The sequence below is a fragment of the Gossypium raimondii genome, chromosome 13 (assembly GCF_025698545.1).
Source record: "Gossypium raimondii isolate GPD5lz chromosome 13, ASM2569854v1, whole genome shotgun sequence".
Classification (NCBI taxonomy): Eukaryota; Viridiplantae; Streptophyta; class Magnoliopsida; order Malvales; family Malvaceae; genus Gossypium; species Gossypium raimondii.
The window spans coordinates 23,263,033-23,284,111 of NC_068577.1; the positions used below are offsets into that span (position 1 = coordinate 23,263,033).

The window sequence follows — 21,079 nt, forward strand, 5'->3', positions numbered from 1 at the left end:
ACAAGCCTCGATGCTTGCTGAGCAAACAAACTGATTCGAGCAAAAGAAAGAAGAAAAGCTAAGGAAAATGGAGAGAGTTTTTGATGAACAAAACATATTTCATTCATGAGTGAAACAAATGGCATAATGCCAATACATAAATCAAGCAATTAGCTTGTCAAAACAGCAAATGGTTACCTAATGGTTACCTAACACCACTAAGCATTGAAACTTGAAGTAATTAACTTGTACATACAAGCAAAGCTGAATAAACAGCTTATCAATCAGCAAAATACATCAATCATAAACCTAACTTAGTTCAAAATGAACTAAGATACATTTCATTAACTAAAAATTACAAAATGAAAAAAATAAGCTTCTTTCAGCAGCTCCTGCATCAGTTCCAGGAGAGCTTGGTCTTCATGGCCTGCTTGCTGTCGAGTGTTTGCTGCATGTTGACCAACTTCAACAGATCTCCTTTTTGTGAGGCATAACGAATGAGTGGGTGATAAATGCTAGTTGATTCTGAGCCAGCCTTTTATGCCCATGCTGATTCAAGGTTAATACGAATATGTATAGGGTTGTTACATCAAGTTATGTGTGGCATTGTATGCTACTTATAAAATATTCTACAACGTATAACGGGGGAAAAACAAAAACGAAGGGGTGAACAAATTTTCAGCAGGTGCTTGCTGATAATTACAATAAAGAAACTATGCCTTTGAATCTATTGGTAGTATTATACTTCTAGTTTTCATTATTCAGATTTAATTACAGAATTTTCCCTCATTAACTGAGAAAAGTAACTATTGCTGGAGGCTTGTGATTCTGTGATGAACTTCCCAACAGTAGCACAAATTGTGTTAGCAAAGTCGACATTTGTGAATTTCTGTAACTTCCAAGATTTTAGTTCAAGAACCTGATGAAGTTAAGAACATGGATAAAGAAGTTAGAAATGCAAGAATTTCTAGTTCTTTTTTTCTGAAATTAAAGTATATCTTCTCCGTCAGCGAGCGGACTCTACATATACAAAGTGTTTGCTACAAGTTCTTTATTTTGTTACGACAGACGAGATTGGAAAGCAATAACTAATGAAAAGCTCATCAAAATTGTTGAGGGGCGAGGGCTTTCTTTCTGTTCATTATTCATTTCTGTCATGTCAAGGCATGCAATTGAGAAGCAAGATCGATGAACGTGTCTTCTTTGCATGGTATCGTTAAACCACCCATTGGATGATTGAACCCGAACTCTTCCTCTGCTTGGTTGAGCAAGTCTACGAATGAAGGGTGATTCACGAAAGTAACCGGAATGATGTATCTCTTTCTCTCAACCTCCCCTACATAGATTGCAATGTGACCTTTTGGCACACTTGATTGAGCCTGTTGAGCTTTAAGGACTTGCTTGGCATTAACAACAATGGGTGGCAAACGAAAACCCATGGTTGATACCAAATTTTGGAGTTGAAAATTGAATTTGGATGACCAAAGACTGATAAACAAGTGAGAAAACGTTAGGTGTTGGAGGTAGAGACATGGTCTTGTTGTATTTATATAGAATTTCCAGGTGTCTCATTATTTCAAATAATAAAGAAACCACATGGTTATGGCTGTTTATTGTTAGTAGATATAGAAATGGTGAATCTGAGCACCTTTCCACGCTAAATCTCACATGGGTTTGACTTAACACCTAAATAGCTTTCTATTTTTCACACTGTCATATTTTCATTTTTTAAAATACAAGACACCCATACTATTTTTCTTTCTCCAACTTCTAAGGCTCGTCATTTTCGATAGTTAAATTAATGTAGTTTCTTATCACATTTATGAACATAATAACTATTTAAACGATCTCGGAAGTATTGAGCAATTTGGCTTTGAAATCGGTAATTTTACAGTGGACAGAGAAAAGTGGCATGTCCATGTGAGTAGCTCTGAGCACAATAAAGAAAACATTTAGGACCCGCTGCTTTTGGGTACGACAGAGTGGAAATCAAGTCTTTTGGGAGCTGCCAGGTCATATCTGTTGTAGTTTTGTTCACACCTTAGTGCTTTGTTTCATATTTCATACCTGTCATCCATTTCCAAGAAAGAAGAGTTTGATTGGCTAACACATCTCAGTGGTTATCAATCATCATAGTCTAGTTGCTTAATCTGGGTTGGAAAGCACTTATCTTATCTAGTGCTTATTATTGTGTTAAAAAATTGGATGAAATTAACTTGAAGGGTGTATCACACAAGTCAGCTATAGTTTTTTGGTCAAGATTTTGTTTGTTTATTCCTTCCAGAGTCTTGATAAGTTTATCAAAGTACAAGAACAAGTGAGGTTGTGTATAAACTCTTTAATTTATAGTGATTTCGTTCATGAAATTAGAAGAGAATTCCAATAAAAAACAATAATGGACGTTTGACCTCTCAACAAACATATGCTTTGATCTAGAATCGCTGTTTGTCAAAGTATACAGTAAACTAATCGTGTTTGTTTTGGTGATGATTGAAGGTTTTGGAGGCTCATTTGTAAGTTCTCTTTCCTTCATTCTTCCAGGTTTGGTAATTGGTGTCATTAAACATTGGTAAACTCAAAAACCAATAATGAAGAGAGTAATATAGGCTTCAAAAACAAAGAATTTCATTATCATTTTTTGACAAAATCTTGTTGGGAGAGAGCATACATAATCTATCTCTTCACTCCATTCATGTCAATTGTCAAAAGGTAGTATCTACAGTTACAAGTTCTTATAATATTCTGCAATGGAATTAAAGAATTCAATTAACAAAACTTATATATTAATCTTTCAGCAGCCATGCAGCTGAGAAGTGAGATGAAGAAAGGCATCTTCGTCGCATGGAATTGTAAGACCACCCATGGGATGATTAAACCCAAACTCTTCCTCAGCCAGGTTGAGCAAATCCACAAAAGAAGGGTGATTCAAGTATGAAATGGGAACCACAAATCTTGTCTTCTGGATTTCTCCAACATAAACTGCAATATGGCCTTTTGGAACATCTGTCTGGTTCCTAGACTGCAGTTTTAGAACTTGCTTGGCATGAAGAATCACAGAAGGTAAACGAAAACCCATATCTGATCCTTAGTTGAAGACACAAAAAGCTTGTGTTGATGACAACGATGATGATCCTGGTTGACAGATACTGAAATGTAGTATTTCAGGTTGAAGTCCCTTCTCTTGGAGTTTGTATTTATAGGGCTTGAAATATGAGATTGGCGAGCAATTCCCATTGGTATTGAAATTGAAATAAGGACCCACGCTGACACCTCCTTAAAGCACCCACATGGCTTTGCCCAATTAACTCAACCATTTACGGTAAACATTGCTTGTCAATGCTGATGCCGCCTCCCATAGTAAAGCAGCATATATTTATCTGACGATGAAAATAAAACAATACACGTGAGTCCTCTAATCCTAATTTATTCTTGAATTCCTCAAACTCTTTTAAATTTAAACACTTGTAAGAAAAGCCTAACATCCAACCATTAGTGCTCACGGGTCGGGCCGGGTTGAGTTCAACTAAAAATTCAGGCCCATTTATTAGGTCTAGGCCCCGCCCAAAAAATAGACTTAAAATTTTTTTCCAAGCCTGACTCGGATAAAAATGTTAAAACTCGGGCCCAACTCCTATTAATTTTTATATTTTTATATAATTTTTAAATATATATAATATGTCAAAAATACTAAAAACATCAAAATAAATATTTACCAATAAATTGAAAATAAAATTTAAAAAATATGTAGACTTAAATAACACTAAGATAAATGCAACTTAACAAACAAATGCCTCTAAAGTAATAACAAAATTAACAAATGCCTTTAAAATAATAACAAAATTAACAATAAAATAAGTTTTATACAATATTCAAACAATAACAACAAAATAGTAGCAACATAATAGTAAAATAGTAGCAAAATAGGGAGAAAACAACAAGAAAATAGCATTCAAAAACAAAAAAAAGTAAATTTTTTTTGTCCTTTAGTGAATTCGGGCTGGCCCGGGCCCGGGCTAAAATGCCTTACCCGAAGCTCGGCCCATTTTTTAAACGGGCCTTATTTTTTTCTCCAAACATATTTTTTGAGCCTATATTTTTACCCAAATCCTCTCACATTTTGGACGGACGAGTGACCCAACCTAGGTCTAATTCCAACTGCACACACCGAATAACATAAAACACCTACTAAAGTAATACTCGGATTAAGCACATTTTGGGATTTAGCTTAGATACTTTTGCAATAATAATTATTAAATTTCAGTGGGGAAGAAGACTGATTATTAATAGATACAATGTGATTGGAGTGAATGAATTGGCACATGGAAATTTCCATTTTTTCTGCGCAAGGCACATGGAGTGATTGACCAAATCTCACGCTGCCAAAGACATTTTTTTATGTATATAGAGAAATAGGATCCCTTGAGAAAATTGCAGCTACCAACTTGCCATGATTTTGTGTTGTAATAAAGAAAAGGAAAGCAGGAATGGTGAATCTTGATGGATCCTTGGATCTAGCGCAACTGATATTCACAACATGACCGATATAGTTAGGGAATATCTCTTTCTATGTGAAAGGATGTGCTACTGCATATACCTAATACTTTTTTAATCAATATAATCCTTAATTATAACACTGACATTTCAATTTTCTCATTTCCCAACTTTTCTTAGCACTTGCTATCGGTGCATTTAGAACATGATAGGCACACCATTTCTCTATTTATAAAAGATTAACTTAACCTTTAAACAAATCTAATAAATTAATAAAATTTAACTTATTAAAGTTCAAGTCTTTTCAACAGATTTTGGTTCATTAGATTCCTTACTTTGAATAAACTTATGGACATGTCTTTTGAGTTGATATTTAATATTGATGTCAAGGATAGAGTTAGAAAATTCAGATTTTGTGATAATTTTTAAAAATTAAAAAGTAATATAAATTAATACATAACATTTTGTTTTTTTTCTTCGTCTATTTTACTAGTAAACTTTCTTTTAAAATATTTTTCCATTTTTGTTAAACATTTTAAAAAAATATACACATAAAAGTTTTAATGAAGTCAACATATATACCACTAATAATTTTTTTCACAAAAATAAACATCACTTAAATGCTTTTTGATGTCATGAGAATGCAATATATCAAAATTTTAAGTACAACACTACAGCAGAACAGGTTTTTAGCGGCGTTTTTTTAGGTCTTTAGCGGCGCTTTTTAACGCCACTAACTCCATTTGCGGCGCTTGTAGAAGCGCCACAAAAAACGCCGCTGACGACAACGTCGCTAACTTTTGTGGCGCTTACATAAAAAAACGCCGCTAAAGATCATGTTCTTTAGCGGCGCTTATAAAAATGCGCCGCTAAAGATCATGTTCTTTAGTGGCGCTTACAAATAAACGCCGCTAAAGAACATAATCTTTAGCGGCGCTTAGAAATAAACGCCGCTAAATATCATGTTCTTTAACGGCGCTTAGGAAAAAAACGCCGCTAAAGTTCATGTTCTTTAGCGGCGCTTTTGAGGAAAACGCTCTAAAAGTAATGTTCTATAGCGGCGCTTGTTCAAAAATGCCGCTAAAAGTAGTGTTCTTTAGCGGCGCTTATTTCACAAATGCCACTGTTTTGATATGACTTTTAGAGGTGCTTTTTAAAAAACGCCACTAATTTTGGGATTTTTTTAAAATAAAAATTTTTAATTTTTTAAGCCCTCCTGTAACAATAATTCAAAAGCAACCAAATCTAAACTAACCAAAAACAATAAATTTATATAATATTTCAAATTAAATGACTAAAATAATATTAATTAATAAATAAAAGTGAATTCATACTTTTCTTTACAAAAGCGTTAAAAGTATTTATGCAACATACACTATGAAGGCGGAAGTTGCGACTGCTGAAACATCTTCATCATAATCTGAAGCTGCTGTTGAAGTTCGTCGTACTTTTTGCTCTGCTCTGCTTCTCTCGATGCCGCATCTTTTTGAAGTCGTAGCTGTAGTTCTTCATATTTCTTTTGAACCTCTGCTTCTATTGCTGCTTCTCTCGCTGCTTCTCTCGCTGCTTCTCTCGCTGCGGCCTCTGCTTCTCTCGCTGCGGCCTCTGCTTCTCTCCTTTATGTGCTTCCTTCATCATGCCGCATCTGCTTTAAGTTCTTCTTGAAGTTCTTCATATTTCCTTTGAACCTCAAATGTGGTCGCTTGCATCTGAGCTATCTGGTCTTTTAACCTCTGAACTTCAGCTTGAGATTGACTCCCCGAAGCCATGTATTGGTGCGAATGGATCCAAAATATTGGGTTGGTGATAAAAGATCCTTGAAATCGAACCCGACCATACTTTTCAGACCCAAAACTTGATAATAATCCGGTTATCAATGTCTTCAAGATGAACCGAACTATCGGAGAAGCAATCGCTTCAGACTCAAATCTTTTTTCCTTTAGTTTTCCTAATAAATAAATCGCATAGTTAGGAGCATAATATATAGTAAAAAACAAATGCAATATAACAATAGTCGCATTACATGCAATGAATTAAACCATTAGAAAATAAACACTATAAATAACTAAAACAAGTGAAATCGTATTAAGTAAACGTACCATAATTTCACCATCGTTGAAGAGGAAGTACTTCTAGGGCATTCTCCATGAAAAAGCCATTGCTTTTAACCCTTAACAAACCCATCAACAATTAGATGCTCGTATACAACCTCACGGTAATGCCAGTTTATGTTGACACACTTCTTACATGGGCAAAGAATCATGTTCTCTTGGCTTGCATATCGAAATGCAAAATTTAGAAAACTCTGCACCCCATTTCGATAACCGTTGCTAACCCTTGACAAATTCATCCAAGAACGGTCCATTTCTTAATTCTTGAAGTCTGACATTGACAATAAATTGCACGGGTTTAGGATTTAGGAATAACTTATTTATTATGTAAGTTATGTAAGTTGTGTAAGTTATGTAAGCTATGTAAGTTGTGTATTATGAAACTTATGTAAGTTGTGTATTATGATGGTTATGTAAGTTGTGTATTATGTAAGTTATGTTAGTTGTGTATTATGAAACTTATGTAAGTTATGTCTTATGTAAGTGATGTAAAATATGTATTATGTAAGTTATGTCATTGTGTATTATGTAAATTATGTATTATGTAAGTTGTGTAATTTGTGTATTATGTAACTTATTTAATTATGTAAGTGTGTATTATTATGTAATTTATAATGTAGGATATTATCTAAGTTATGTAAGTTTTTTTTTTGTATCATGTAACTTATTTAATTTATGTACGGTATGTGTTATTATGATGTGTCTTTATTATGTTTGTTATGTACTTATGTATTATGTAAGATATATAAGCTTATATGTAATTATTTAGAAAACTTAAAATTTTAATACTAATAAATTTAATATTTAAACAATATTTATAATTATTTAGAAAACTTTTAAATTTTATAGGTTATATTAAAACAATATTTATAATACTAATAAATTTAATATTAAAACAATATTTATAATTATTTAGAAAACTTTTAAATTTTATAGGTTATATTAAAACAATATTTATAATACTAATATAGATATTAAAACAATATTTAGAATTATTTATAAATTTAATAGTAATAAATTTAATACTAATATAGAAACCTTATAAATTTAGAAAACTTATATAGATATTAAAACAATATTTATAATTATTTAGAAAACTTTTAAATTTTATAGGTTATATTAAAACAATATTTATAATTATTTAGAAAACTTTTAAATTTTATAGGTTATATTAAAACAATATTTATAATACTAATATAGATATTAAAACAATATTTAGAATTTTTTATAAATTTAATAGTAATAAATTTAATACTAATATAGAAACCTTATAAGTTTAGAAAACTTATATAGATATTAAAACAATATTTATAATTATTTAGAAATGTTATCATTATAGAAAATTGAAATATAGGTTATATATCCATATTAATATATGTAATATATAAAAAGAACTCCAATTTACTGCGTTTTTGGCACGAACGATTTCGTTTTTTGCACGAACGGTCCAAATCATATTCCTTTCAAAGTTGCTGCTGGAAAATATTAACATGCTAGATGGACTATGACAATTATGTGTTCATTTTCTAAGCATTGCAAATTGTTACCAATTAATTAAAATATTTCATTTCAAATAATTAAAACTGAATTCATAAATGGATCCGATTACAAACCATAAATGAGTAGTTTATAAACCGAATTCATAGTTTAGAAACCACAAACCGAATAAATAGTAATTGCTAACACGAATTCTAGAACACATTGACCCATTTTCAATCGCCTAATTTAATTTTAGGTTTTTTACTAATGTATCACTTATATAATCACAAATTGCAATAAGAATCTGCCGGAAAAACAATTTTAACAAACAAACAAAGATGATATATTTTCGGGTTAAAATCTGACTAAAAAACAACATGGCCTAATAAATTTCAACACCAAAATCATCTTCATTACCTGGACATGTTTAAAGCAAAATTATAAATTACGAGAACAGTTATATAATCACCAACCAATATAAAATCAAATAAAAAATCTAACAAATACGAGAACACCCAATCTATAAAATACGCAGCATTGATTTAAATACCCAGATGCAATTGCCGATTGCCAAGTTTAAAGCAAAATTAAAAATCCCCTAATCTTCTTGTCTATGAATTCAACAGTTTAACGCAAAGCAAATTTTGAACCCCCAAATCAGTAACTTACCCTTGCAGCAGATGAACAACTCCCCAAGCCTTAATCCTCCACTAGAACCGTTTGCTCTGTGACCTTGAACAAAATAATCCAAAACATTAATATCGAAAACATGCACCCGATTCAACAAGGTAACAAATATTACGGAATAATGGGCTTTAATCCGAAGAAATATAACCTTAACCGAATAGAAGAAACACTGAATAGAAGAAGTAGACGACTGCAAATGCGGGTTATAGAGCGACCACCGGAGTGGAGCCGACTGCAATGACAGGGGGATTTGGGAATTTGGGGATTTAGGGAAATTAAATCGGGGAAACTGGGGGAATAGGAATTGGGGAAAATGTGGGCTTAATCCGAAGAAATATAACCTTAACCGAATAGAAGAAACACTGAATAGAAGAAGTAGACGACTGCAAATGCGGGTTATAGAGCAACCGCCGGAGTGGAGCCGACTGCAACGACAGGGGGGATTTGGGAATTTGGGGATTTAGGGAAACTGGGGGAATAGGAATTGGGGGGAAATGAAATCGGGAATTGGGGGAATATGAAATGGGAAATTAGGGAATGAATTTGGGAAATCAAAGAGGGTGAACTAAGGAAATTACAGCGACAAAAAGCAGCGCCGTTCGTTAGTTCAAGATAAATTTGGCGTTTATAAATAGCGCCACTAACGCATTAAAATTTAAAAGATACAAAACGACAACGTTTAGGAAACACTTATAACATAATTGCGGCGTTTATAATAAAACGCCACTGAAATATTACATAAAAACGACAACGTTTAATAGGGGCTAATGGGAAAATTGTGGCGTTTTCTGAACAAACGCCACTAATATAACTCCTTCAGCGGCGTTTTTAGTAAAACGCCACTAAAAAATCAGACAAAACGACATAGTTTTGCTATCTTTCAATAAATATTTGTGGCGTTTTCACGCAAAACGCCACTAATGGTTAAACTTATTTTCAAATTATTTAAAATAATACTATTTCACTTTTTTTCTATTTTTAACATATAGTTTCCAATGTTTTTAGCATATCCCTTAAATGTGGAAAAAAGAAATTTAAACCCTAAACCATAGGCCCCTAAGTTTAACCCGTAACCTTTATACTTTAAACCCGTAACCTTTAAACTTTAAACCCTAAACTACAAACCTTACACTCTAAACCCGTAACCTTACACTCAAAACCATGCATTGTAAGCCTTAAATTATAAACTACAAACCGTTAACCAGAAGCATCAAGCCCTAAAATACTAATTAATCTCAAACCCCAAAACTTAAACCCCAAACTACTAACCCTAAACCCAAGACACCAAAACCTAGCCTACATCATAAACCCTAAACTCAAAACTCTAATATTCACAAAATAATAAACTTTATACAATAATTAACCTTAAAACCCTAAACTATATACAATAAACTTTTTAACTTATAATAATCACTTAATCATCAAACTATCAAACCCTAAATCGAAAACACTAAACCTACATCGTAGACCTTTAACCCTAAACTATAATCTAAAAATACTAAACATTATATAATGAACTCTAATAACCTAAACCTAAACCAAATATGATAAACTAAATATATAATAACCTACATTAATTATATAATGCATGGTTAAGACCAAATTCTTTATTAACATATTTTCCTAGCGCTTTAAAAGCGCCACTAATTTTACTATACATAACGACAAAACGCTGTGTTTTGTTTAAGGTATTTTGCTTTTTTGCTGCGTTTGAACGTAAGCGCCACTAATTAAAGTATACATCGAGACCAAAACGGTGCGTTTTGGTTCAGATATTTTGTGGCGTTTTCATATAAGCGCCACTAAATGTAACATAGCTTAAGACAAACCACTGCGTTTTGTTAAAATCGCTATGCGCGCTTTACCCAAAGCACCGCTAAATATATTCTTTAACGGCGTTTTCTAGTAAGCGCCACTAATTGAAGTATACATCGAGACCAAAATGGTGCGTTTTGGTTCAGATAGTTTGCGCGTTTGCTATAAGCGCCACTAAATGTAACATAACTTCGATTTAAACACTGCGTTTTGTTAAGGTACTTTCGGCGCTTGCTAAAGCGCCGCTAATGCTATTCTATAACGGCGTTTTCTAGTAAACGCCACTAATATAATCAAAATTAAAACTATGCATTTTAGTTAAGATATTTTGCGGCGTTTTAACGTCAGCGCCACTAATTGAAGTATACATCGAGATTTTTTGCGGCGTTTTCCCATAAGCGCCACTAAATGTAACATGGCTTAAGACCAAACACTGCGTTTTCTTAAGATAAGTTGTGGCGCTTCGTCTAAATCACCGCTAAAGATAATCTTTAACGGCGTTTTCTTGTAAGCGTCACTAATATTAGTATACATCAAAATTAAAACTACGCGTTTTAGTAAAGATATTTTGCGGCGCTTTAAACAAAACGCCGCTATCTGATGATTTAGCGCGCATATCAATAAGCGCCACTAAATCTAGGATACATCAACACCAAAAACGATGCGTTTTGGTTAAGATATTTTGGCGCGATATCGCAAAACGCCGCTAAGACACTTTAGCGGCGTGTTTTTTGAAGCGCCACTAATTCTTGCATACATAAAGACGAAAACGTTGCGTTTTGGATAGGAGATTTTGCGGCGCGTGGTTGTAAACGCCGCTAATGATATTCTTTTACGGCGTTTTGTTCACTGCGCCGCTAATACTGGAATTTTAGCGGCATTTGTCATGCAAACGCCACAAAATATGCCGCTAAAAGCATATAGTGGTGTAGTGCAAGATTCATAATAATCATACTAGCAACAATAATTTCTAAATAAAAATGTCAAATTTCTAATCAATTCTAATTTCTTTAAGGGTTTGTATTAATCAATCCTATTTTCTTCAAGGATTTATATTAATTATATTCTAAAAATTATTACCCACTCAAAATGTTAAGAATCTCATACAATCTCATAAAAATTAGTACCATACCGGTGGGCGTACCGTTTTTGTCTTGATACGAGTATGTACCAGATATGTTTTAGTATACCGTTTTCAAGTTTGTCAGTGTTTTTAAATACTTTTCACATATATATTTATTAGTCTCAATTTTAGTTATTTGATAAACTATATACACTTTTAAATATTTTTCATATATATATAGTCTAATTTTTAAATTTCTCAATAAATTATATATTATTTTGATAAAAAATAATTTATATATATACACATGCAAGTATATCTTAATTACATTCATATAGATATATTTCTTTATAGTTATGAATTTTAAAATTATTAATTAGGTTTAATAATTTAATTTGATAATTTTTAATTTTAAATATAATTATAGAAACATTAAAATGGTTAAGATAAAAGAAATTAAAAATTAGTTTAAAATATTAAAATTTTGTACCAACCGGTACAAGCTTGTATGAACCAATACAAGTCGGTATTGATCGGACCGAGTCGAAACTCATTGAAATAGCCAAAACACGCCAAAATTTTAACCAAAATGGAACATACATTACTCGGTACCTTAGGACCAAAACGGTATGTACTAGTTGGTATGACCGGTACTGGTACAATACCAACTATCATGAAAGATTCTCAAATTGTGGCCTATTCGTCAAGTATTCCCCAATTTTAGAAGTACATCAGATTTGAATCATCATTATATAAAACATGTTTAAAAAATTAAATGGAAAAAAGATATTTAAAATGTCTAAGAACTTTTATTAGTTAATAAATTTAACCCATATATCCACATTTGCAATGATAAAGTTATTGTACATTAGTACAATAATTCATTTTTCCTCTTAAAATTTGTTAATATTTACACTTCAAACTGGTAGGAAAAAAGGAAAGAAAAAAGCTAGTCAAAATTAGGGGAACAGATCCATCATCGTTGAAGAGGACAAGTATGCAACTTCGAGGTTAGATTGATGAAAGCATCTTCTTTGCATGGAATTGTGAGGCCGCCCATCGGGTGATCGAAGCCGAACTCTTCCTCAGCCCGGTTCAGCAATTCTTTAAACGAAGGGTGGTTCAAATACGCAATTGGAACCACAAAACGTTTCCTTTGCGCCTCTCCAACGTAAACAGCAACATGGCCTTTGGGCACATCTGATTGTTTCCTGAAGAAACCAGAATGGTGTTTCAAAAGTTGTCTGGAACTTTGGATCACTGCTGGCAAACGGAAACCCATATTTTGAGACTCAAACAAACAATTTGATCTAAGCAGGTTGCTTAAAGGAGTTGTTAATGTGTAGAAGAAAGACAGTGCTTGGGACTGGAAGCTCGGTTTCGTGTTTGTATTTATACACGAGCAAATTTTTGTTTCTCAGCTGGTTTGCAGTTGTCTACATGGCTTACATCACTTAGCTCATTCAAACTTTTTCCTTTTCTCTCCTTTGTTAATTAATTTGGCAAAATTATGGTGCAAAAAGCCAAAAACACATGACCCAATCGCTCCGTTGAAATTGTTATTCAAAATATGTCATCTTTATGGGGCTTTTAATTCTGAAAACCATTAGCAGCATATTCATGTTTATCCACTTGTAGGACCTATTCCAACCATTTGATATGTTATCCAATTGTATTTTCCAACAATTTGCCACATATTCGCAAGTGGAAGCGCTATTTACCAATGTTGGTGTGAAGGCAAAACATGCATAATTATTATTGCCATTGATGGGGCCCTGACCAGGTTGCCAAAAGTTTCCATTTCTATAATTTGACTGGCACATGTACATGCATGTACTGAATGATTAGATTAACTTGGGACTGACATTCACATGCATTGGAAATTCTACTTTTGCTGCAAGGATAACGTTTTGGAGTTTGTGAATCACCAGCAAGAAAGAGAAAGAAAATGTGATTAAGGAAGCTGGATGGGTGGAGTGACAAATGCATTTTAAATTTGAGTTTTATGAATGAACTCAAAATAAAATCTGACCTAATTTAAGTTTAAAACTAATAGAAACTTTTGTGATTTTCAAATACAGAGAATCAAAGAGAAGAAAGGGACTATGTAAGTAAGTACTAGCATGAATACATGGCTCTAGAGTCTACAGTCCTGGCAACTAACAGATCAAGTTGAATCACTAACGTAAAGCAACTCCGCAACTTGCTGTTTGTTAGCAATAGTTCCAAAAAAGTTGCGGTATATACTTTATCCGGACTATACTTAACAAGTTACTTTAAGAATATTTTAAGTATTAGTTTAATTAGTATTGTTATTGTTGTCAATACAAAAAATGTGGGTTTAAATGTGTTAAATTGCATTATTCTCCTATTTATAGGTTGGAGAGGGGCTATGAGTAGTTTTAGACATTTTGTCAAAAAGATCAAATATGATCAAAACCTATAATGAGTTTGTTAAAAAAAAATACATTAGATTTTATCGCACTAGCTCCGAATATAAGTAAAAAAAATAAGTTGTATTAGTCATTAAATTATGGGTAAATTTTCGTTTTGGTCACTTAACTAAAAAAAATATAATTTGGTTACTGAACTATTTGAAATCTTTCATTTAAGTCACTAAACTATTCAAGAGTTTTTATTCAAGTCACTAGGCTGTTAAGTTTTTTTTTTTTAAATCCGCTAGCGAGCTCCAAACAACGATTCAATGATCGGTATAGTGAATGAATACCCATAGGCAAGTAGAAGAACATACCTTATTTCCAAGCCGATCTAACAGTTAGTATCAGAGATTAGAGAAAAAAGCTTTTTTAATTTTGGTTTGCAGATAAAGGACGTCCAAAATTATTTAATGAAAAAAAAAACTAAGTTGAAGAAGAAAAGGGGAAAAAGTTGTTTCGATGAATCCTGTCTTGCATTTCAATTTTGAACATTAGAGGCTTTTAATACGTCTAATATGATTGTCATCCCAGCAAACTTCCCTCAAGCAAAGGAATTTGTATTGTAATTGTAAAGGGTTCTTTGATGGAGAGAGGAAGCGTTGCAAACAAGTGAATGAGATATATTAGGAGAAGACAGAGAGGAAGACTAGAGCAAATCTAGTAATATTGAGCACAATGAGATATGGTGGTTGGTAAGGTGGAGAAAGGGAAATGTGACTAATGATAATATTAAACAAAGAAAACAAGTCGAGAGAATTTTAGAAAAAGCTTTGAGAGTTAGAATGCCAAAGTGTCAAAAAAAAGCTCTTCACTAGTTGTGAAAGACGACCCGTGTTCATAGATTTTAGAAAATAGGAGTTACAAAGCTAAGTAATTAATATGAGTAATTGTTGCACTATGGCCAACTATGCAACTGACTGAACTTTGATGCATGTTGGTTCGGTTTAGTTCTAATGTAGTTTTTTATTATTAAATTTGAACTATGATCAGCTAATACACTAACATAGCAAGTGATGATTTAACATGTTTAGTTTATATCTTTTGTGTCTAAGTTATTTTCTCAAGTTACAAGATAGTTAGTGGTGGTATGTATTTGGTGATGTTTATGGCTTAAAATGTATTGTTCTTTGAAAAATGATAAATAAACCATTTTAACATTAGTTTTTTCTGCTAGTTTTTCTTATTCTTTGTTTTGCTTTTTTGGACACTAACAATTGGTATCGAAAGTTGTTATCTTTAAGGACCTCTTATTTTTTTTCTTTGTTTGTGTTTCTTAATATGAAAGAAATTGTTTGTTTCTTAGATTTTTGTTGGAATGTCATCAGGAAGCTTCTCTCCACCTCTACCTCCCATCTTTGTTGGAGAAAACTACCACATTTGGGTAGTGAAGATGAAGACTTACCTCCAGGCCTATGATCTTTGGGATTTCGTCGAGTTTGAAAGGGAGTCACCACCTTTAAGAGTCAATCGCACATTAGCTCAGATTAGGCAACGTAGTGATGAGTGTGTAATATCCTTAAATCAGGTCTAATAGTTTCGGGTATATTTTTCGGGTTTCGAGTGTGAAACTAGGAATTTATTGGGTTTCTAGTAATTTTTAATTTAATTTAGGAGATTAATTTCATCTAAAATCTATTAAACAATAATCTGGAAAAATAAAAATATTTTTGAAAAATTAATTTTAAAGTAATTAAATAATTATTAGTGAAAATAATTAATTTGAGTTGAAAAAGAATTTTAAAGTATTTTTTATCGGGGTTAATTTGAGTTAAATTTAAATATTAATTAAATTGGGTTAAGTAAAAAAGGAAATTTAGAGTATTTATTTGACAAATAAATCTTAATATTTGAAATTTTGTAGGGAAATGATTAAATGGTAAAACAAGAAAAATGTGAGAGTGGCCATTAGGCAAATTCCCCAATTTTTAAATTCTGGTGGGTTGTTTCACACCATTTACATCATATTAGAGAGCTATAAAATTCGTTTTCTTTGCATGGTTTTAAAGATCTATCATTAGAGAATAGATCTAACTAATTTTCTTCTCAAAATACTCTATCAATTCACCCGAAATTATTCTCAAAAGTAGCCAAAAATATTTTGAAATTTCTCAAGCTTCTTAAATCAAGATTTTCAATCAACGAATTTAGAGCGAATCAAAAGTAATCTTCAATCCTAAACTTGTTTTTATGAAGATTAGAAATATTTTTACATGATTTGAGAGTCGATTAAAGAATTTTTTTATCAATGTCATCTTCTTCAAAAGCTTAAGGCGTTTTAATGGTGGATCTTGAATTTTGAGAGGAAACCCACAAATCAATGGATGTTCCAACTCAAAATGAATCTATTAAAAGGTTTTTGGTCTTATTTATCAAGATTAAACATGATTTGTCAGGTAAGTTTTAAGAAATCCGAATTTCATCATCTTCATAAATTAATTTTCAAAAAATATTTTTATTTTTCCAGATTATTGTTTAATCGATTTTAGATGAAATTAACCTCCTAAATTAAATTAAAAATTACTAGAAACCCCATAAATTCCTAGTTTCACTATCGAAACCTGAAAAATATACCCAAAACAACCAGATTCGATTTAGGGGTATTATAAAGTGTGCTAAGAAGTACAAGGCTATGTCTTGCTTGCAAAATATAGTGCCTGATGTGATTTTCACAAGGATCATGGCTTGTGAAACTCCCAAACAGGCTTGGGACAAGCTGAAAGAAAAGTTCCGAGGGTCAGAGAAAATAAGGCAACAACAACTCATCAATCTAAGGAGAGACTTTGAGAACCTAAAGATAAAAGAAACTAAAACCATCAAGCAATACTCAGACAGGATCATGACCATTGTCAATAGTATTAGGTTGCTTGAGGATCGTTTCAGTGATAGAAGAATAGTTGAAAAGGTCATCATAACTCTCCTAGATAAGTATGAGTCCAAGATTTCATTTTTGGAGGACTTAAGAGACTTGTCCACAATTTCTTTGTTTGAACGTATAAATGCTCTTTATGCTTAAGAGCAAAAAAGGAACAAGAAAGCAAGAGGAGTACTCAGAAGGTATATTGCAAGCCAGAAGCAAAGAAAATTCGAGAGGGAGGAGAAACTAGAATGAAAGAAGGGAGAAGTAAACAAGAGATAGGCTATTAAGTTTTAAAAAATACAAAAAAAAAGTTCAACCAGCGAGCTTTAAGTGACGATTCAACAATTGGTACAGTGAATCAATATCCATCGACAAGTAGAAGAACATACGTTAGATCCAAGTTGATCTAACAGTCAATATCGGGGATCGAAGAAAAAAGTTGTTTAAATTTTGGTTCACAAATTCATGAGGTTCAAAGTTGTTTCATGAAAGAAAATTAAGTTGTAGAAGAAATAGGGAAAAAAAGATGTTTTGATGAATCCTATCCTATATTTCAATTTTGAATATTAGAGATTTTAATATGTCTAATAGGATTGCTATCCTAGTGAACTTTCCTCAAGCAAAGGAATATGTATTGTAATTGTAAATTGTTCTTTGATGGAGAGAGGAAATGTCGTAAACAAGTGAATGAGATGTATTAAGAGAAGACGAAGAGGAAGACTAGAGTAGATCCGGATACTGAGCACAATGATAGATGGTGGTTGGTAAGGTAGAGACAGAGAAATGTGACTAATGATAAGATTAAACAAAGAAAACAAGTTGAGAGGATTTTAGAAAAAACTTTGAGAGTTAGAATGCCAAAGTGTCAAAAAACTCTTCACTAGTTGTGAAAGGTAGATTTTAGAAAATAGAAGTTACAAAGCTAAATAATTAATATGAGTGATAAAAATAAATATTTAGTTACAATTGCATTAATGATTAATAAGAGATGGTGAAAATTTTTGTTGGTGATATTGAATAGTGAAGAAGAATTCACTATATTTTTAAAAGGAGGGAAAACACTCAATGTTATAGGAAAATATTAAGAGGAAACCTCTTAACTATCCCCATATTTGATCCAACAAGCCAAGCTCTCTAGAAAATCTTAAGAATAAAGGTAACCTAAGAAACCTATCATATTCTAAGGTTACTTTCATTTTTACTTCGTTGAAATAGTATCATGTGAAACATCTTCCGCAAAACCATGGTTGTTTTTGAACATGGGTTATTCTGACTTGTTCCAAAATTGAATTGTTCTCAAAATAGATGTGTTTGTGAAAAAGAGTTGTTTTGTTGTGATGCTTCTCTTGGAAGAGCTTGTTTTGAAAAATACCTTTATCAAAAGAACACAATTGTTCTAAATAGAAGTTGTTCCAAATTACGATTGTTCTAAATATAGCTATTCTTGAAACCCTATTATTTTTGTTGAATATGCCACCTATTTAAGTCAAATTTGAAAGATAATCTCCCAGTTAAACTCCGTTTATTTGTTTTAGTCGAACTCTGATTAGCCTTATTATTTTATCATTTGACTACAAATTTAGCCTATAAATAGGCTCTTTTAAAAACATAGAAAATACACTCATTAAAGATTAGAACTCATAACACTTTTGAAGAATTTTATGTTTGCATTTTAAGAGTTCTTTGTTTTTGAGTTTCGGGGTTTAGTTTTTTATCTCTATCTTTTGTACTCTTCATTCTTTTGTCATTATAGTAAAATTATCTTTGTCCTTGGTTTTTTATCCTCTTTGGAGGGGGTTTTCATGTTAAATTTTTGTGTTCAATTTCTCAATTTCTTTCGCTATTTTTTACTTGTTCGTTGCTTAATCGGGTCGATCCTTAACAAGTGGTATCAGAGCTAGATCAATTTCCACAGATTAGCCCATTCAGATATGGTAGCAACAATGTTTGACATTGAGAAGTTCGATGGTGTCATAATTTCAATCTGTGGCAAGTTCAGATGATGACAATTCTAGTTCAAACTAGCCTAAAAAAGGTCATTACCGGGAAAAAGCCTGAGAGTATAGACTAGAAAAAATAGGAATAACTTGATGAAAAGGCCCTGTCTGCTTTTGCGTGTGAATATGCTAAGCGAATTGTGCAAGTGTACACGTCGAATCAAGTAATAAAGTGATAAGTAAAATCGTCTCCATAAGGATCGATTAGGTATAAATTTGTTAGATTATTATAAAGGAGTGTGTTTAATGCTATGGTAAAAACAATAATAAGAATGCAAAGATAATTAAGGAATACCGATGTGTGTAATATGGGAATTCTAACAAATAAATGAAAATGATATGGCAAGACAATAGTAAGTATGCAAGGGTAATTACGAGAATGATTATGTGAATAATATGTAAACAAGTAACAACTAAGGATGTGAAAATAGAGATGCTATAGCAAAGGTTAAAGGATCTACAATGTTGAATCGTAAGGCTGGGATTACCAAGAATCTACCTTCATTAACCAATAATGTCCTCGGCAGGTTCACTCTTATTCTACTGCTCGGAATAGCTCTATTGTGGTCTGCTTCTTTCGAGAATTAGGCCTTAAGTTACCTTACCTAGGGCACTATATGTCTATAGGCTTTGAGTTTGGTTCCTACTACTGTTCTTCTCCTTTTCGTACAGAATATTGCTCTATGTCTAGAGTTTACTATGAATAATCTTTCGAGTACTCGTCATATCATTCAATTTCGATCTAACTAACCTAACCTTGCCAGAATTAGATTAATTTTATAATCTTGTTGCATATTCACCTATGTCTAGAGATTACATACATGCTATTCATAAATACCATTGAATGAAACAGTAAATTAAAACTAATCTAAACCGTGACCACTAATGAAAATAAAAGTTTCATCAAGTAATCCCAACCCTATGAGATTTAGCTCATGGATTGGTGAATAGAATCCAGATTCAAAATATTAATCAACATCGTTTCCTTAAATTAGATTATAGAATAGAAAATAAAGAATTAAAGGTAGAACTCAGGAAGATAGCTTTCGTTTGTCCAGCCCACAACTCCGGCTATGAAATGTCTTCCGGTGACTAGGAGGGACTGCCTTCATCTTCCCTTGTGCGTCTCAGCCCTTGTCGCAACCGCTACCTTCTATTTTAGTCTAAGGGATTTCTCCTTCCAAAAATGACGCTCCAACTATCTACCCTCCCTTTTCAGTTTTTATTTTTGGGTTTTATATCTCCTCCTTTATGGTAGACCCATCATCTCATGATCTCATAATCCTTTTCCTCTTTTTTAGGCTAATTTTTCTAGTACATGTACAATAGGGCTGATAACGGTTAAGTGTTGATTGGGTCGCTTACTGGTATTGCTACAACATTCGTGTTGACAAACTGTCCATCCTTTTGCCATGAAAAACCTTCACTTCTTTACTTCTTTTCCTCATTCTGCACCTTCCACTTAACAAATAAATCCTTCCTACAAACAATTAGAAGTAACATGTAATAACATTTAAGCACAGTCAAAGCCTTTTAATGCAATTTCCTAAAAACACTAATGGAAAATCCTAAAATTCAACTAAACTTACCTAAGTACAGGCAATTAACCAAGTCTAAAGGCATAAAATATAACTCTTTTTAAGAGTCATTATCTACAATCCAGTTGTGCCTCGTGAATAGTGTATTGCAGGATATATTGATGGAGAAAACCCCATCCGCCTTGTGAAAAAGGTTAGGAACTTTTTATGCGACTAAGTCTCTGACTAACTGTTTAGTGTTGAAACAATGTCTATTTACGTTTCGCATGAACGGAGATGAGCTTCTTAGAGATCACATTAGTGAATTTATTACTCTTTTGAATGATTTAAAGAATGTTGAGGTTAAGATTCACGATGAAGATCGGGCTATGCTATTATTGTGCTCTTTCCCTCTTTCATACAAGTATTTCAAGGAAACTCTGATTTATGACAGAGACAAACTCTCATTCGAGGATGTGAAGGTCATTTGTTAAGTAAAAAAAAACTTGACAATGAGTTTGGTTCGGATAGCAAAACAGGTAGACAAGCTTCCGTTTTGGAAGCATCAAAGAAGCGACACCTTTAATAAAAAGTTAGGTCACGTCAAAGTAGATTGTTATAAACTACGAAATAAACGGGCTGTTG

General features: G+C 32.4%; 3 protein-coding genes across 3 annotated transcripts; all 3 read right to left on the reverse strand.

Moving 5' to 3' along the window:
- Nucleotides 1–857: 857 nt before the first annotated feature.
- Nucleotides 858–1,485, reverse strand: LOC105765174 (auxin-responsive protein SAUR23). The gene has a single exon (XM_012584138.2). It carries the CDS (start codon nt 1,416–1,418, stop codon nt 1,134–1,136), a length of 285 nt encoding a protein of 94 aa, XP_012439592.1. The 5' UTR covers nt 1,419–1,485; the 3' UTR covers nt 858–1,133.
- A 1,097-nt stretch (nt 1,486–2,582) lies between these two features.
- On the reverse strand, nt 2,583–3,159 carry LOC105767087 (auxin-responsive protein SAUR23). The gene has a single exon (XM_012586611.2). The coding sequence runs from the start codon at nt 3,053–3,055 to the stop codon at nt 2,771–2,773; it is 285 nt and encodes a 94-aa protein (XP_012442065.1). The 5' UTR covers nt 3,056–3,159; the 3' UTR covers nt 2,583–2,770.
- Nucleotides 3,160–12,414: 9,255 nt separating this feature from the next.
- Nucleotides 12,415–13,154, reverse strand: LOC105767076 (auxin-induced protein 15A). The gene has a single exon (XM_012586601.2). It carries the CDS (start codon nt 12,905–12,907, stop codon nt 12,602–12,604), a length of 306 nt encoding a protein of 101 aa, XP_012442055.1. The 5' UTR covers nt 12,908–13,154; the 3' UTR covers nt 12,415–12,601.
- Between the last annotated feature and the right edge of the window lie 7,925 nt (nt 13,155–21,079).